Source organism: Cystoisospora suis (genome assembly GCF_002600585.1).
Source record: "Cystoisospora suis strain Wien I chromosome Unknown contig_1624, whole genome shotgun sequence".
NCBI lineage: Eukaryota > Apicomplexa > Conoidasida > Eucoccidiorida > Sarcocystidae > Cystoisospora > Cystoisospora suis.
In genome coordinates, this window is record NW_027154424.1 from 43,251 (window position 1) to 60,419 (window position 17,169).

A 17,169-nucleotide genomic window follows, 5' to 3' on the forward strand; every position below is an offset into this window, starting at 1 on the left:
TCCCGCTACTGTCATGGGGATGGCTCCGGGAATGGGAGCGACACACAGGAACCACCTCGAGCATCCGGACGAGCCAATAGGGCTCAATAGGGTTCTGGATTGTCTCTAGAGCGCGCATGACCCCGTTGTCAGACTCGTCCAGGCAATAGCGGACGTGTGACGGACACAATGATCAAGACCGGGGCTTTTCTGAAGTATGCGCAGAATCAACGCCGATTCGACTAAAGCGTCAGGAAAAAGCACAACTTATGTGAGATCGGGAACAGGAGAACTGTATGGAGACTGAAAAGGAATGTGCTACGTCGACTGCGCGGGCGGCTGTCTAGGTTCGATTCCGCTTGCATGCCGCTGGTGAACCAACTGTTTGGCTACGGAAGCCGGGCAGGAGTACTGAGAAACTCTCTTCCTTAAATCCTTGTGTGCCTTCCCTTTTCTTTCTTTCTTTCTTAGCGACAGCGTTGTCCACCGGCACGCGGTCCGACTGGCCTCCGACTTTTCTTTTTTTTTCTCCAATCATCCGAGGCCACTGACCCACGCCAGCGTGTGCATAGCTTTTCGCGGATGCAAATGGATAGGCTCGGTCGTTTGCTTTCTGAGGTGAAGCGTCGACCGCGGTGTGACACCAAAAGAGCAGTATCTGCAATATCATGTCAAACCCCTCCGAAGTAAGTGTACTGTACGCCAAGGGCGTGTCGGCGGACGCTAACACTGGAGTATTGTAGTAACAGCTCAGCTCTTACTGATACCGGTCAAGCAGGAAGTCCAGCAGTGGTGGCTTCGAATGTGTGCATTGCTCTCTCCGTGTAAGCATCCCTTTGCCTGCCTCCCTGGGCTTGCCCTGAGGCTTTGCCCTGTTGCTCAGTTGAAGGGGTCTCCCTACACTACTTCCTTCATTATGCTGCTCGTTTCAAGGGCCGGCCAATCAAGAGGAAGGTCAAAGTCCCTCCCAACAGAAGGATTCCTAAGGCCGTCGGACTGCATGACCTTGACAGTCTGGCACCGAGGAATTCGGGAGAGCTCGTTGGCAACCGCTTGCTGGTACTTCAAGTCATGTCGGTATCCACTCAAGGATGAATGAAGAGAGGACACCGCAGGAACTACCTTTTCTCTGATGTTGTCTCTCTCTCGTATAGAGACCCACAATTCGGATACAGTGCGGACAGCGTTTGTTCTATCGAGCGTGCCTCGTATTCACAATTCCGCGTCCATGGTATTTCTCGATCCAGGCTGTGCCAGCGGCCGAGTCTGCTGTAAAATCCTTAGTAGCAGCGTGTTCTCTTTGTACCGTCTGAAAATGTTCCTTTCTTTGTAAGCTGAGACTTTCGCCAGGACTCAGCTGGTCAGGACTGACGCACCGGGATGGGTTCAATCCGTAAATGGACAGCCCTCGGCCGGTTCGACTTTCGACTTTTTCACAAAGGATTCCTCTTGGACTTCGATCTCGGGAAAGGCGTGCGTTACAGATGAAGTACACACACACCCAGGATGACGTTATCAGTCGCAGCGAGGCGGCCAGTTCTTGCCCGGTCGTTTGCGACAGTCTCCAGGGAGACCCGTCATCATCCAAACCAGACGTGCGCGTCTCTCCTGGAGACATCTGAAGATGCTGCATCCTTCTGTCTACTGAGGAAGCTGTGTAAGACACAAGCAGGGCTTCAAAAACTGCTGCAGAGTCATACGAGACAACTTCGTTGTGCTTCACCTTCGCAGTCTTTTCTTCAGCCTTCTGCCTTGTTATCGTTGTCCCCGGCCTGGACTGACGATCCAGGACCATTCTGTTTCAACGTTGCTGAGTTTTCTGAGAAATCTCCTTATCATCATTCTTCGTTGTTCAAGGACTCTCTTATTGTCTCTCCCGAGGCCCTGGCTCATGTTGCAGTGGCGCTCTGCCGAGCACAGTTCCAACAGTCTCCCGCTTTCTCTTTCCTGAAGAAAGATAAACTTCTTCGCGGAAGGATTCTATCGGAAAGGCACCAGCGAGCTCATCTAGGGGGAGACACGACACAAGGTTTGGACCATGGAGATAACCAAGGACTGGCGGCGATAAATAGGCCCCGAAGAAGGCCCAGACAAGAGGAAGCCCTGCTGCGTCTACAACAAAGGCGTGACAACGGGGTAAACAGCCCTGGAAGAACTTCCTCGCTTCGGAGACTACACAGAGGGAAAGAAGATTGTCGGAAAGACCATCATGCGTGCACCGGAAAAGCACCTTTTGTCTTGGGCCCTGGTTCTGTCAAAGGATACCCCGAGGACGTGTCGCCGTCTCCGTCTCCACCCTTGGGAGCCAGGGGATTTGATTTGCTAACCGGTTCTATTTGCCTTACAAGTTTCTCAGGGAGGGCTAAGCTCGGTAGCCTTGCACCCGAGGCAGCAGACTTCCTGCTTCATCACGCTGTGAGATTGATTATGAAAGATCGTAAGACTAATGGAGAAAAGACACCTTCGACAAGCGGTCCAACGCCTCCTCCTTCTTCCTGTCCTAAGTCCTCTTCTCTGGCGTCTCCGCCTTCTGCGCCTCCCTCTGAGTATCACCTTGATACGCAGTCCTCTACATGCGATCCGGGGTCTCACTCATCTCGTGACTATCCCCGCGAGACGCTGTCTCTTGGCGATCCTTCCCCGTCAACCTTGTGTCATCGCATCCCGGTGGACCGTTCCCACCTTGGATGTACAGGCGCAAGCGTGTCGTCTTTCACCTCAGCGACGTATTCACTGACATTGCTTGCCTTGTCCTTTGCGCCTTCGCGGTCTCTGCACCCGGCAGCAGTCGCCATTCTCCTGGAGCCGCTTCCTCTTCTTCTGCCGTACTTTTCTCTCCAAGACGTCTCCCAGACCTTGACATTCCTTTCCCAGCTGCCACGGAGCCTGTCCTTCCGGCAGTCTCATTCGGGGGGTAAAAGCAACCGCGAAGGTGTTGCAGTGACTGTTGGGAACGCTCCTCTCCACCATCCTCTGTATCGCGTTCCATTCTCGCCAGGGATGTCAGTTATAACATCCGCGCCTTCCGTTTCCCATGCGTCCATGTCTCAGACAAAGGAAGGAGCTGAAATGTTACGCGGGCATGCACTGAAGAGGTGCAGCCTCGGGAGATCTTGCCCAAAACATAAGCCTGCGAGTGAAGCAGTACCGTCTCCCGCTGTCTCGTCATTACCCGAGAACAACATCCCTAGTTGTCCGCACACTTCCGACATGAGTCAGAAGATCGCGTCTTCGATTCCTCTTTCGCATTACCTCTCATTGGTTGCTTCACGACTTGGGTCCCGGACTCCCTTCTCTCTCTTGCCAGTTGACCTTACCGCGGTTTCATCTCCGCTTGATGCATTCAAGAATCTTACTCTGATCCTTTCGTCTTTCTCATCATGCAGGTTTGCTTTGCCTTCGTCTCTCCTAGACCTCTTCTTGTCTTCTGCCTCCTCTTTGGCGAGCTGCTGGGACAGTCACACAGCACAGTGTCACGGCGGTGCTTGGTACAGAGATCGACCCAGTGAATTGTGTGTCTCAACAAGAGAGGCAGGGGCAGTGGCATCGCCTCTTCAGTGCTCCGCTGCCCGTATGCCATTCTTATCCCGGCGCGGCTGTCGTTTGGCAGTGCAAGCCATGACAGAGGGGACACCTGAGAAAGCATCGAGCTCCTCGTGTCCGAGCTCCTCGGCGTCTTTTATGAAAACGGCGGTTGGGTCGGGACAGTGGACGTCGAAGGGCCAGGCAAAGATGACGGCGGTGCCCGCAGCTTCCCGAAACTCATCGAGTTTCGCGGTTTCCGCCAAGTTCTTCCGTGCCTTCTCTGCGCAGTGTGTCCTAGGGTTTGGATCCAAGGGACGGGGGCGGGGAGACGACCGGGGCGGCGTGCAGGGATCAGATCTGGCCCAACATGCTATCCGTCACGACTTGTCTTCAAGGAAGTCTAGCAAGGGGCGAAGTTTAGACGCCCTCAGGGGTTCTTCTGTGGTGCTACCAGGCGTACAAGAGGATTCTTGGTTGAGAACAAAAGCTCTGCCTCTGGAAGAGCACGAAACCTGTTCAAGGTCGATGCAGGGAGAGAACTCTGGAGTAAATTCACATCACGGCTGTGGTTCTTCGTCTCAGGAAGTGCTGCCGCTCATCCACCCTCTTCCTTCACCTCGTTCGGTCTCTTCTCCTTCTTTACCTTCTGTAGGTGCTCCTGCGTCATGTCTGTCCCCGTCCTCCTTTTCACCGATCTCCGTATTGAGCGGCACGTTGCCTTCCTCCGCAGGCCTTTTACCCAGTCATGTGCTGACCTCCGTGACCGTCGTAAGCGCTGGAATTGTGGCGCTGCTGGATGCCTCCGTTGAAGGCCCTTGCACGGGGTCGCACGAAGACATCCTGCAAACCAGGTTTCGGAATTTGCGTGACTACCTCTGCGAAATGTTTTTTTCCATGTACTCTTCGGGAATCTCCTCTCAGCATGACGGTGAGGCTATTGCGGACTGCCTCGACTCATGCGCCACCATCGATGCTCTTGCATCGACTATCCGCGATGATGAGCTCGTGGCTCCCTGGCTGCGCGCTCCTCAACGTGCTTGTTTGGCGCCGTCGTCGTGCGCTTCCTCCCCAGCTTCACCGCGTTCCGCTCGGTCATCTGTGACTCGCTCTTTGACTGTACCTGTGTCGCCTGGTTGCATAGCAGCACGTCGTGACGCTTCTGCGCTACCGCTTCTGAACGACGGCGAGCCCCGGCAGCTTTCTTGCATTGGCGCCGACGGGGACTGCCCGCTCACTGGAGTAGCCGGTAGCCGAGGACAGGCAGCAGGCGAAAGGTGTGAGGCTGGTGATAGCTGTTCCCACACAGGCGGAAGGGCGGCAGCTCCTGATGCTTCTCACTCACCTTCGCATCTGCCGGATTGCTGGGAGATTCCGGACTTTCGCACAAGACGCTCTCTGGAAGGAGTTCCTGGCGGTGTTACGAGCATACAGGCACTGAAGTCCGACCATACCGACGGGGGGGACAATGGCGCTGAGCACCCAGCAAGAGATTTGGAGCGAAAAACGCATGGCATTCACACTGTCTTCCCGTTTTCGGGAGTCTGTGGAGAAGGCCGCGCAGTTGCTTGTTTCCGATCACACTTGTCCAGCCTGGGCGGCATAATTGCGAACCTGGTGCGGCCACCGCTGGAGGCGCTTGCACCAGAGTTAAGCCGAGGACATGGACAGCGCGTACCGGGAGATGAGCAGACCAGCTCTCCGTGCCGAGAGCTCGATGCCCCGACAGACGCTCTTGCGTGCGGCGGCTTTGCTTCGCGGCCTCGTATCTCGGCTACCGTGTCTCCTAGTATGCCTTCTCCGGTAGACGGTGTCCACCATTTCGATCGCCGGTCAACTGCATGCCGATGGCCCTCATTTGTCTTCACGCCGTTTCTTCGGGCCTCGGTGCAGCTCTCTCTGTGCCTTCCTCTTCGCTCTCTTCACTTTTTCCTTTGGTCGTGGGCAACGGAGCCTCATCAGTGGTCTATCACCGCGCTAGTGCACCTTGCACGGGCACTCCTGGCCGCCGACGAGAGGCCCTCGGCGCCTTGGACAGACAGAGGACAAACGAGAGTGGATGCGGCAGAGCCCGACTCCCCGAACTTGCGACGAGAGCCGCATGCGAAAACACTACACTGTACAGCACATACCAGGCCACTTCCTGCAGCTGTCCGAAAACCCAGGCTGCCGGGGAGCATCAATCCGGCAGGAGCATTTGTGGTTCTGATGTTGCACATGACACAACGCCTAGCAGGGGGACAGGCGGGCAAGAACTTCAGACAGTCCGTCTCTGTGGCTGGAGACGGTCCAGTTTCTAAAAGAACGCCAAAAGCTGAGAGGACAGATGAGCACCGACAAAGGGAGCTAAGTCGCAATCTCGGTCAACACTCCGGAGTGTCGTCTCGTCCCGCTGCCGCCGAGTTTAAGTGGCGTGCCCCTCTCGGAGAAGCTGTGTCTTGCGTCTCGTCCGAGGCGTCGTTCAAAAGGCCCTCCGCCTCAAGTGATCTCTCAATACGTTCTTCTCTAGAAGGATCGAAGTGCAGTTTTGTCCCAGTTGAAGTTGGCGCGCTGTTGCTGGGTATCGTTTGCAACCGTTCAGTTTTTCGCTTTACTTGCTTGCGTTCACCTAGCCTCTCTGCTAGCCCGCGGCTCCCCATAGCAGGAGGGCCCTCTAGGACGTGTCCTTGGCTTCCACCTGTCTCAACTTTCTCTCCAGTACACCTTGACTCTTCTGAGCGCTATATTCACGCGACCGTGGCCCCTGATGGGGACATCAGGGGCCACGGTCGCGTGAAAGAAGGATGGAATACGCGAGAGGTGGTCACAGCAGGGAATTCTCCAGAAATTGTGGCACTCTTCAGTAAGGACGTCCACGCCGAAATGATCGAGGCGGTGGCCCTGACTCTGGTGCATGCGGTTCTCAGCCAGGTTACACGTGTGCTCGGTTTTATGAAGGAGAAAGAACTCGGCGATCTTTGGTGAGTGCCCAGGCTTCTTTCTTTTGTTTTTTACCATATTCGGATGTAGTCTAGAATGTGAAGTACAAAATATGAGACGGCACAAACCATATTTGACCGACAATGGTTGTGTAACAAGGCACACTGTGTGTATAGCCACTCTCCGGGTGTTTGTAGAATTAAGGTAGCTTGCAATCGTCTTGTTTCTTGACTTATTTACGTTCTTCCAGTCACCCTGACGGCCCGGGACCTTCCGCAGCCGGGGGCACTCTCGGGTGTTTTCTCGTTCGATATGGTGGTTCTCTGGGCATGCGGCCTTTGCTATGAAGCGGACATGGCTAAGACCTGAGCTAGCCCTGAAAGAGACCCGTCTGCGCTCTGAGGCATGCACACAAGCAAACGCAGGCCGTGTCTCGAAAGGGCCTACAGGGGTTGTGACCTGTCCTGAGGCAATACGCGGCGATTGCGCGGAGGATGTGACGGTGTCTCTGAGGTCGTAGTGCTTTGGGTTCGGGTCAAGAAGTACTGCGGTGCCTTGCTATTTCGGAGTCGTTGCTTACTCAAAGAAACACTACTCCGGCGTAACGCGAAAACTAGAATAGCCAACTGGTTCTACTGTTTGATCGGTGGTTGTCGGTCCGTCCCCGCCTCCCCCGGTCGTCGCGACTGTACAGCCTAATGTAGGTGGCCCCTCATTAGCTTGAAAGCACGGTAACGGACGTGGTGTTTCCATGGCTATGCGCTTGCATGGTGTATTTTTCGTTGCCTAGGCCCGCTATCTTATGGTGTAGTCCACGCCTTCAGCGCGGAATCACCAGAGAACTAAGTCTCCAGCATTCGAATGCATTGACTTTGACGGAAGTGTGTCTCGATTCGGTGTCTTCGTAGCTACCGCTTCCTTGGCCGCATGAGCATGCTTGCTTGGCCAGGACAGAACGGTAGCTAAGGCTGCTCGAGTAAAGAAGCGTAGACTCTTTACTTTCAGCGAGGCCGGCACCCCAGTGTCCCATACGCTGTTTCGAACACGAGAGTTCTGTGAATTTTGCCGATCCTTGTGCGACTGAGTTTTCAGGTTGAGTCTACTGGCTTGGCAGCATCTGGGCGTGCTATGGCATAGTGCTGATCTCCGTCGGAGTGTGTGCTCTCTCTCATCCCCCGGACTGCCTTTCTCCTGTGAAACGTCTCTCTCCTTGCGCGTTCCTTCGCCCTTTTGTTCCTTTTCTTTGGCAGGGTTGCGGGTTTGTCTCCTGCTTACAGAGCGCGTTTCCCCTTCTTGGGAGAAGCATCGCTTTTCCTCCTTTGGTGACCGACGAGTGACTTCCTCTTCCAAGCCGTTTTTCTCCCAAGCTGTTTCGCGGCCTCTGTCTTCGTGTCGTCCCCCTTTCACAAGCTCCTTCGACCCGACGGCAAAAGCCATTTCTCGTGTTCTGGAGGAAACGCTGGGCCACATCGATCCGCGACACAAGAACTTCGTTTTGTTGAATACGAGTTGTTGAAAGACGGCCTCTTTGCAAGCTCTTGTCACACTGTTGGTGATTCACAAGGACCCATTGCACGGCTCCCCAGACTGAATGCCTATCAGTCTGGGGGGGAGTGCATAAGGAATACTTATTGGTGTGAAGACAATGGCTCCCGGTTTACCCGCTTTGAGGTGTCTTTTTTTGCTGATAAGATCGGGCAGAAAGTCTCTTTTCTAATCCCTTCTGCCGCGGCCGTCTCGCACACACAAGACGGAACTTGGCGACTGCAGACTGGAGGGGAATTCTTGAGTCTAACAGGGCTACACTGACTCCATTTCGTTCAAACAGAGAGTCCTTTCTCGTGTGTGTCAGACCTGTTTCGGGATGCCTCCTCAGAGTGTACGCATGGCCAGACATCAATGAAGCAAAGCGCTTAGTCATGTGCGACTGCACACCGCTTCGTGTGAAAGTCGGGCCAAGCACAGGGTAGCAAGACACATCGGCCGCTTCCCACTGTACTCGCTCCGCCCTTGCTATCGCAGTTCTACAGACGAGTCGACAGACGTTCTCTCGCGTCTCAGGCTAGCCCCCGCAAAATACGATGAGTTTCAACTGCATGTTAAACCGATGATTTTAGGATTTCCGCTGACAGACTGGAAGACTCGTTCGAAACTCAGCGAACATCTCATGATCGTTCGTTCAAATCAGCCATGATTCATACCACTGTCTTTCGCGTCTGCAGAGCTGCAAGCCGCGGTCTTAGCAGGCTGTGCTCGCGGCATGCAAATAACTCCTGGTTAGTTGTGCCGCCACAGGAAAACTGACTACGTATTATGAGACTCCCTGGGCGCATCTGACTAGTACCGTAGGCCGGAAAGACGAACCAGTCGAGCATGCTTGTCTGCTCAACCTCACTCGAAAATGAACCGCTGGGTTCGAATGGCCTCCTAACTCTGGAATACCAGGTAGGCACCTCTAGGAAGAAACCAGCGTGCCTTAGAAGGGCTAGCTCGACTTACCTTCGCAAATTGATTTTGCTCACGCTGAAGACAAACGTCTCCTCCAACGCAACACCGTGGCCCTTACCGTCGCCACATCAGCACCTTAGCAGTTCACGGTCCGACCCAGGGACCTACTCGATGGCCGTACACAACGACGACGGTGTGGAGGTTGTGTGTGTCACAATTCCCTCTGGCTGTTCTGGACGTACGATGCCTGACTACGGAGCCGCGCGTAGCCTCTCACACTCCAACGGAGCTAAAACAATTGCATCACAAGGGTACTCGAACACTCTATTTTCTGCAGACGGTTGTTCGTTATGGTGGCGATCTCTAGACCTAGCCAGCCACGCCCCGATCATACAGTGGTAGCTACTGGGTCTGTTTCGCTGTCCTAAGGGCAGTCGAGGAGAGGGAGGTGCCGCATGAAAGTCCTTGCATGTATTGAAACGAAGTGGCGTCATTAGCTTCTGCTCCTGGCAGCGGGCGTTACAACATGCTGTCCTAATCCATCTGGAAGAGAGGCGACTGTGGCAATGAATCGGGTTCCCTGCGCGGCAGCGAAACAAGTGAACGGCTCTTCAGTCTTAGTATTTTAACTAGAGGCACACTTGCGCGTATGTTGTCCTCATGCAGTTTCTACGAAAAACGAGTAGTCTGCTTGCTCACTTCCTGTGCAAGACCCTGGGAGACACTTTTTCCAGTGCGGACTAGGTCCATTTCGATTGTCAGGCTACTGTCCGTCACACCTGGTGTGCAACCCCCTCGGAGACACCGGGTCTGTGGTGGACGACGTTCACGCGGTGAATCGGGTCGGCCCCTTCCTACCGCTAGCTACCCGGGGCCCCCAGGCTCCCAGCCGCCCGCCAGCGGCGGCCCCGGTGCGGTAGCACACAGCCACTTCCCGTCCGGACCCGGTCCAGCTAGCTTCCCGGTTCCGTAGTCCTCCGGATCGGCCCCCGGCACTATCCGGGTCAGTTCTATTCTTTTCTGCAGAAGCCTCCGACTACTTCTGCGCCTCTGTCTTCTTTGCTACCGCTTGCGGTTGCCGGGAGTCTTTTAAGCGCCCATTGATTTGCTTTCTCTTCAGCAGTCCCTTAGACCGGGGAATGTTCCGGCGAGGTCTCCCTGCAGACCTGCGGGATTATTTCCGGCGAAGTTTTTCCCCTCAATGTAGCCGTCCGTGATTGGGAACTTCACCCCGCCCATGCAAATGCAGTGTGGTTTGTAAATGCAGTGTGATTGTTTTGGTCGGCCCGGTGTTCGCTGTGGAACCACGGGCATACAGAACAGCGACGTTCACCGGCCCGGTGATTTTGCAGTCTAGTGAGTACCCCTTCCTGGACCGTCCCCTGCGTGATTGGCTTGTGGCCATTCTGAGCTGCTATTTCCTTGAGATCTTAACACTTCCGTTTGTGTTTTTCTCCGATTTGGTTTCCAGCTTCGTTGTACAGCCGCGGCGGGGCCAGCCAAGCCAGGTGGCTAAGTCTGGGCGCCGGACGGCGGTCTGTTCGTGTGCTTCGGCTTTCCCTGGCTACCGACAATATTTTTGAAGTAACCGATGTCCGACTAGTTGGACACGGCCACGTGGTTTACGCTTTAGGTTTTGGCTTTACGAAGTTCCTCTCCCGGCTGTCTTCCGGAAGCTTTTTTGGTCGACCATTTGGACACTCGACGAAAACATATCTTTTTCACACCCACGTCATGTCCTTAGTTCTTGTACAGGTGCTTTCTTGACGCCAGGAGCTATATGTAACGCAAGCTAACAGCCCCGCACTGGGCCGCTGACCGAAGCGAGTGCCAGCATGACCGAGTGTTAACAGGGACTTCAATTATTTGCTTCCCAAAATTTACCTTGAGTCGTTGTGGTGCCGTTGCTCGCCAAGTAGGCGGCTGTGTGAAGTGCTTTGAATACGGTCACCCACGGAGAATGACAAGGGGTTTGTTATGTCCAACCAATGTAGATTTAGTTTTTTTTCCTCCAGCCTGTGTATTCCACTGCATTTGGCTGCGTCCCCGGAAGAGGTACTTCGAGTACGCGCAAGAGTAGTTGTAAACTTACTCCACTGGCATCTGTTTGGACTGCTTTGAACCGACGGAGACAACTTGTCCAGGGCCTGCCGTTAGCTCTTCTAAATGAAGTCGGCTTTTTTTATGAAGGGAGCGTAATTGTTTTAAGTTTGTGCAAGTAGCTTTGAAATAGTTGCCGTTGCATTGGTTTTTTTTTTTTCGGACCGTTCTTATGGCGCAATCAAGGTCCTGTTCGCGGTCTCATCGCCGCAGAACTCTTCTTTCCTTGGGACTCGTCTGTCTTTCCTTCCTTTTCCCATTTGCGAACGCCCTCCACAGCACTAGGCCCACCGGTCCTTCTAGGAGAGCTGAACCCTCCGATCAGGATCGGATCGATGAGGAGAATGCCCTTACTCCGCCTGCGTCCTTCCTACAGTCAAGTACACTCTCACCGGACACCAAACTACACGCTTCAGGTAGCGGTATCGGTGTTAGAGGTGTGAAGCCAGGGAGTCCCGAGAATGGGGTCGCTTTGAGCCCGGTAAGCTTTGTGGAGAAAGGTCTTTTCGACGTCGTCAATCCGGAGCTCGGCTCCGGCGACGCGGAGGAGCTGGACTGGCAAGCGCAGAACAGAGACCATCCGAACAACGAACAGGGCGATGAGACCCAAGGAAAAGGAGATACGGATGAAGCAGGCGGACTACGGAGTCGGAACCCGTGGGAACTCGTTGACCGGGCAGATGAAGAAGGGAGAGGACAGAATGGTGACACAGATTCAGTTTCCGCGCTCCAGACAAAAGGTTCGACCGGGACAGGAACGGGTGTTTATAAAGGACAAGCTGTTAGTGTGAACGCGAAGTACGTGGACGACGCCATGACGGGTGGTATCCATATTCGGTTTAATGACATGAACACGACAGAGCTCCAACGCAGAGTCCTGATCAAGAATACTACTGGCCAGACCCTGAAGATCTTCATTCGCACGACTGACTCAGCCTTCACGCCGGAGAAAGCTGATGTTTTTGAGGAACTGCCGCATGCACGACCCCCTCCATCCAGGTTTGGCTGGGCTACGCGGGCCGTCAACTCGCTCTCGGCAATGGTCTTCGGCGAGACCGATGATGACGAGCCGAAGGAGAACGCGGCCAAGGAACTCACCACGGTTGATGCGCTGTCAAAACAGTATGCGCGACACGTTCGGAAAAACCGTGGAATACCGGGTGAGCTGCCTGCCGGGCTTGTGTCCAAGGCTCGGAGTATCGATATTCTTAGACGCCATCATACCTTCAGCAGACATGTTTGTTCTTTGCACTACGTGATTCGTAAAGAGTGTGGTCGTACTCCAACAGCTTCGAAAAGTGGGACGACAATGTACGAATCAACGTTTCAATTGTTACAGGGTGCTGTGGACTTTCTTGAATTTGGTTGGTTGGAGATGATTTCTCCGGAGGCATTTGGTTTTTCTGTGGCTTGGTTGCTGTTTCCTTCAGGAGAATTGATAGTGGACCTTGCTAGATACACGGAGGCCGCGGACATGAAGGATTGCCCTCTCCCCCAAGGTTCCTTGGCAAAGAGCGCCGCGCGAGACGTCGTCAGCATTCTTCTGACGGATGACGGGAAGAGGCGTGTCGATGAGCTGAGGCAAAAGATGGCCCTATTGTTCGAACTGCCACCCAAGAATGTCGAAGTCCTCGAGAACACTGGTCACGTTATCTGCACTCTGCCTCCGGGTACGCGTGCGGACGTCGTGCAACAGCGTCGCGGTTCCGTTTGTGGTTGGGCAGATGGGTACCGCTGGGAGATTTTTCAAAACCTATTCTGTTGTATACCCTGCTCTCGGGGGCCGGGGCCGTGCGTGAAGTACCGGTGCAGCGGTGTTTTGTTCATTAAGCTTGTGGTCCGCAGTCTCTTTTGATCCAGCCAACGAAGGAGGCTCGGTATGGACGTGCGGGAGTGAAATAGGTGGCAGTGAAATTTGGTACTGGGGTGGTATGACTTCGACAGCAAATGGAAGAGTTCTCACGCGTAAAACAGGTCCTGTTTTTTCGCGCAAGCAAGCGCGGTGTGCTTGACTGGGCATACCGAGTTCTCTCTTTGTCTTGTCGCAGAGAAAGTGCAACAGGAAAAGCTTAAGGCTCTACTAGAATACGTCCGGGACCTTTTCGGCTGCCAAATACAGCACTGGAGTTTCTCTGAGGTGGTAAGTCGGCGACGGCGCATTATGAGAGAGCTGGTGGCTGCAGGAGTACCAAGGTTGAGGTTGTTGGGCTGCTTACAGTCTTTTTGTGATAGTATTTACACGGGTCGCTAGTGTACTCTTGGCATGACGTTGTGGTGACGTTCAGATGAGTTTGAGATCTGCTGTGCCTTTGGACGACGACCCCCCACATAGTTACCTGACAGAGCAGACGAGGACGCTGAGCGCGGGCCAGGAAAGTTTCCCAACAATCGAACCGAGGCCGCCAATCCGGTCGAGCCCGCGCTTCCCATCCTACCCATCCCCAAGCTTTCCAACCTTTCCATCCCCGAGCCTTCCGCGCTACCCGTCCCCAAGTTTTCCAACAGTTCCAAGTCCGAGCTTGCCAACAACTCCAGAATTCCCATCAACACCTCCAAGACAGCCAGCCCCGCGGACACCAAGTCCAATGACCCCACCAAGTTCAGAATCCCCGTCAACGCCTTCTCCAAGGCAGCCGAGCCCTCGGACGCCCATCATGCCAAGGCAGCCTATTCGCCCAAGCCCCCCTGTCTCCAGGCCAGTGTATCCAAAGTTCCCGGAAGCGGGGCCAGTTTTCCCAACACCGGGAAAAGTTCCGCGTAATGGAGCGTTCCCAAGGCTCCCGGTCGGCGGCGGCTTCACTGGCACACTCCCTCCAAGGTTCGGCGGTGGTGGTGGTGGCGGTAGAATACTCCCACCGACTGGCCCAACTGGTGACGGCGGTCGTGCTCGACTCCCGCCAAGCTCTCCAGTTGGTGGTGGCGGGAGCGGTGGTATCAGCCCTAGGCCTCCGATCGGGGGTGGTGGTGGTATCAGCCCTAGGCCTCCGGTTGGGGGTGGTGGTGGTACCAGCCCAACGCTTCCTATTGGCGGCGATGGTCGTGACAGGAGTCCACAACCCAGAACACCTACCCCAAGGGCGCCAGCTGACCTCAATCCAGAAAGTAAGATGCCGTTTCATGTCCGAAGATTCCGTCTCTCAGGTAGCTACACCGGACTACCCTTGGATGTTTTTCCTTTGTCGCTTGTGTGCGTCTGGTTTTCTGGTCACTCAGTTCCACAAGCGCCAAGTGGTCCCGCGAGTGACTTCCACGGTAGTTTACCCCGCGAAGACTCCCTCGCTACGAAGCTCTATGGCATGCATATGCTAAAAATCTCCAGCGCTTGGTTGCACGGAGAACGAGGCCAAGGTGCCGTCGTAAGTGATTGCAAGTACTTCCTTCTCTGGCGCATCCCGGCGACCTAGTGAAAGCGCGCCGCGTGCATGGGAATGACCGCAAGTCTGCATTGTTTTGTTTGCAGGTCGCCGTCGTGGACTCAGGTGTGGATGATCATCCGGATCTAAGGTGCAACTTCTGGAGAAACTCTGGGGAAAAACGTGACGGTCGAGACGATGACGGTAAGCCCACTGGGTGAGGTGCCTGGTACCGGGCCGGAAGGCGCGGGGAGGTACTCCGCTGTGTTGGGATCGGGGCACGAGCAAGACTGCTTGCTGTCAATGCGTGTCTTGAGGCAAGGGGCGCATTCACAATGGCACCGAGCTGTGCACGCAAGATCGGGAAGTTTTCCGGGTTGTAACTGAAATGTGACGGTGCTGTCATTATGTGTATAGGGAACGGTCTAGTTGACGACCTCCGCGGTTACAACTTCGACTCTAACAGAGGAGAGCCTGATGATCTCAACGGTCATGGCACGCACGTCGCAGGTGAGTACCACATCACGGCTGGGTCAAATGAAGACATGGGCTGTCCCCGCCGTCCGGCACCCGGAGTCGGCAGGCGAGTGTCCACGGCTCTTTCCATATATGTTGAATTACGCCCCCGGGTTGTGACTTCCGTACGACGACTATCTCGAAATGCTGGCTGTCTTTCAGGGACGATTGCCGCGTGCGACGATGGTCAGGGCGTCGTTGGTGGGGCACCGGCGGCCAGGCTGATGGGACTCCGCTTTATGGACCACAAAGGCGCGGTACGTTCTAAGGGCCATCTGCGTAGCTCCGGTGGCTGTGTAGCATTTTGCACACGTCCGGTCCTCTCCGGTCCTCTTCGATGGGAGGGCTAATATGGCCGGCGTATGATGTTGGGTTTCCAGATCTGATGGCGTCATCCTATATTGTTTATAGGGCGCCACCTCTGAGGGCATCCGTTCTTTGGAGTACGCCTTGAGAATGGGGGCCCACGTCGTCAACAACAGCTGGGGTGGACCGTCGGAGTCTCAGGGACTCCACCGCATGGTGAAAATGACAAGAGCAGCTCGAAATGGTAAAGGAATGCTGCTGCTCAACGCTGCAGGGAACGAGTCCGTAAACAACGACATAGTCAAGTCTTACCCCACTTGTTTCGACCAGGACAATACGATAAGGTAGGCTGCGTGTGCTAGCAAACGTATGTTTGCAGCAGGGCATAGACAGAAGACGGCGGACGCCGGCAGTGAGACGGAGCCGGCTTTGGGACGTTGAAGCGCGTGTCTGCTACTCGTCTGTTTATGCGTAGTGTCGCCGCGGTCGACGTCCACGGAAAGCTAGCTGGCTTCAGCAATTATGGACGACATTCGGTCGATCTAGCAGCTCCTGGGGTGAAGATCTACTCGACGATGCCCCGGCTTTCTTACCAGTTTCTTTCGGGCACTTCCATGGCCACTCCACATGTCTCAGGTAACCGGCGCCATATGATCACTTTTGCAGTCGTCATGTGTAGTTCGCAGCTGAATCTGACTTTCAGATTTCTCGGTCCAAGGCACAACGGACTGCCAACGCATAATTCGCGTGATAACCGGTTTAATAGCTGCCGTTACGGTTTGTGCTTGTGCCATCTGCTGCTCGACTCAGCTGTCGCGGCTCTTGTATTCGGTGCTTTCTTAAGAAATGGATACGATGCGCCGGCCGCCGAGGTTAAGGACGTCATCAGAATAACCGCGCGGCCTCTTCAGTCTGTCGAACGAGTAACTAGATGGGGCACCATGCCAGATGCACAGGACGCAGTCTTGGTAAGCGAAGTGGTTCTCACTAGTACAGCTCGACCGGTGGAGAAAGTGCTACACGCGCGGACTGCCGTGTGATTTCGGGTGGTTCTGGTCAAGCTGTAAACTGCCAAGCACCTAATAGCCGTGTTTCCTCGACAGGCCGGGCGATTTTTCGCAGCTTCTTGGGCTTCTGGGCGGCGTTAGGAGATCCGGAGGATGACCCGTCGGGCTGCTGCTTCACTCAGCGCCAAACCGCGGTGTTGACGGAGGGGAGAAAGAGGACATAGCTCACAAAGATGGTCTGTTCACCTTTCGTGTCTTCGTCCCTGTAGATGGCGCGGATGGGCGGCATGTGGATTCAGGCGGACTGCCAGAACATGATCTTCGAGCTGCCCCCCCAAGGAGTCCACGTGGTCAAGATGACGCTGCGAGGTTACAAGGCGGGAGTGTTCGTGTAAGCGTCGTCTCTCTCTTGGCTTATAGCGCGATTCCGGCACCATAGTTCCGAGCCGTCAGACGGTGACCCGTGAATATCTGCAGCGAAGCTTTTGTGCAGTAGGAAAACGGACGTGCGTGCATCGTACTGTCGGGCCGCGGTAGCGCCTGGAGGCTGTTCTTTGGCCCAAAGGCGAGGGTGTGTCTCGCCAGGGGAGGCTGAACTCAGAACTTCGCTTCATCCCACTGGTGTCAATGCTTCAGGACACACGTGACCTTCGACGTTTTCGACAGCACGGGGAAGCGCTTGGATCGGGTTGACGTCCCTATGACTCTTCACGTCAGCTCGAATCCAAACGCGAACAAGCATTCGGATTCTGAGGCTGCGTCAGCATTTAGTGACGTGCGATCCTCAGACAACGCCCGTCCGGCGGAGGGGTTCGAGGACTTATGCCGGGTGCAAGCCAGGCTCAAAGAGGAACCGGGTAAGAACACGGTCCGAAGTGCTGACTGGCCGGGAAGTGTGGTTGTCTCCGGGCAAACGTGTCTTTGGAGAAGAGCGCCGGAGCTCTGTGCGGTGCAGAGTGTGTGCCAAGGGTCGAACGTCAGCAGCGTTCCTCGGGTCGTGTCCGGACACGTGGTGGTAG

At 55.0% G+C, this 17,169-nt stretch overlaps 2 protein-coding genes across 2 annotated transcripts in view; both read left to right on the forward strand.

Moving 5' to 3' along the window:
* Positions 1-413: 413 nt before the first annotated feature.
* Positions 414-8,316, forward strand: CSUI_003578 (uncharacterized protein). Its single transcript, XM_068063774.1, has 2 exons — positions 414-6,461; positions 7,513-8,316. Exons 1-2 carry the CDS (start codon positions 1,486-1,488, stop codon positions 7,934-7,936), a joined length of 5,400 nt encoding a protein of 1,799 aa, XP_067924251.1. The 5' UTR covers positions 414-1,485; the 3' UTR covers positions 7,937-8,316.
* Positions 8,317-9,828: 1,512 nt separating this feature from the next.
* The window catches only part of CSUI_003579 (subtilisin-like protease), a 22,667-nt gene continuing 15,326 nt past the window's right edge, over positions 9,829-17,169 (forward strand). The window contains exons 1-13 of the mRNA XM_068063775.1: positions 9,829-12,128; positions 12,399-12,638; positions 13,017-13,108; positions 13,254-14,070; positions 14,182-14,324; positions 14,429-14,525; positions 14,739-14,831; positions 15,000-15,094; positions 15,249-15,487; positions 15,619-15,779; positions 15,954-16,111; positions 16,420-16,541; positions 16,787-17,007. Of these exons, the coding sequence (XP_067924252.1) occupies positions 11,141-12,128; positions 12,399-12,638; positions 13,017-13,108; positions 13,254-14,070; positions 14,182-14,324; positions 14,429-14,525; positions 14,739-14,831; positions 15,000-15,094; positions 15,249-15,487; positions 15,619-15,779; positions 15,954-16,111; positions 16,420-16,541; positions 16,787-17,007 (3,466 nt within the window). The 5' untranslated portion in view covers positions 9,829-11,140. The remainder of the gene's footprint in view (positions 12,129-12,398; positions 12,639-13,016; positions 13,109-13,253; positions 14,071-14,181; positions 14,325-14,428; positions 14,526-14,738; positions 14,832-14,999; positions 15,095-15,248; positions 15,488-15,618; positions 15,780-15,953; positions 16,112-16,419; positions 16,542-16,786; positions 17,008-17,169) is intronic.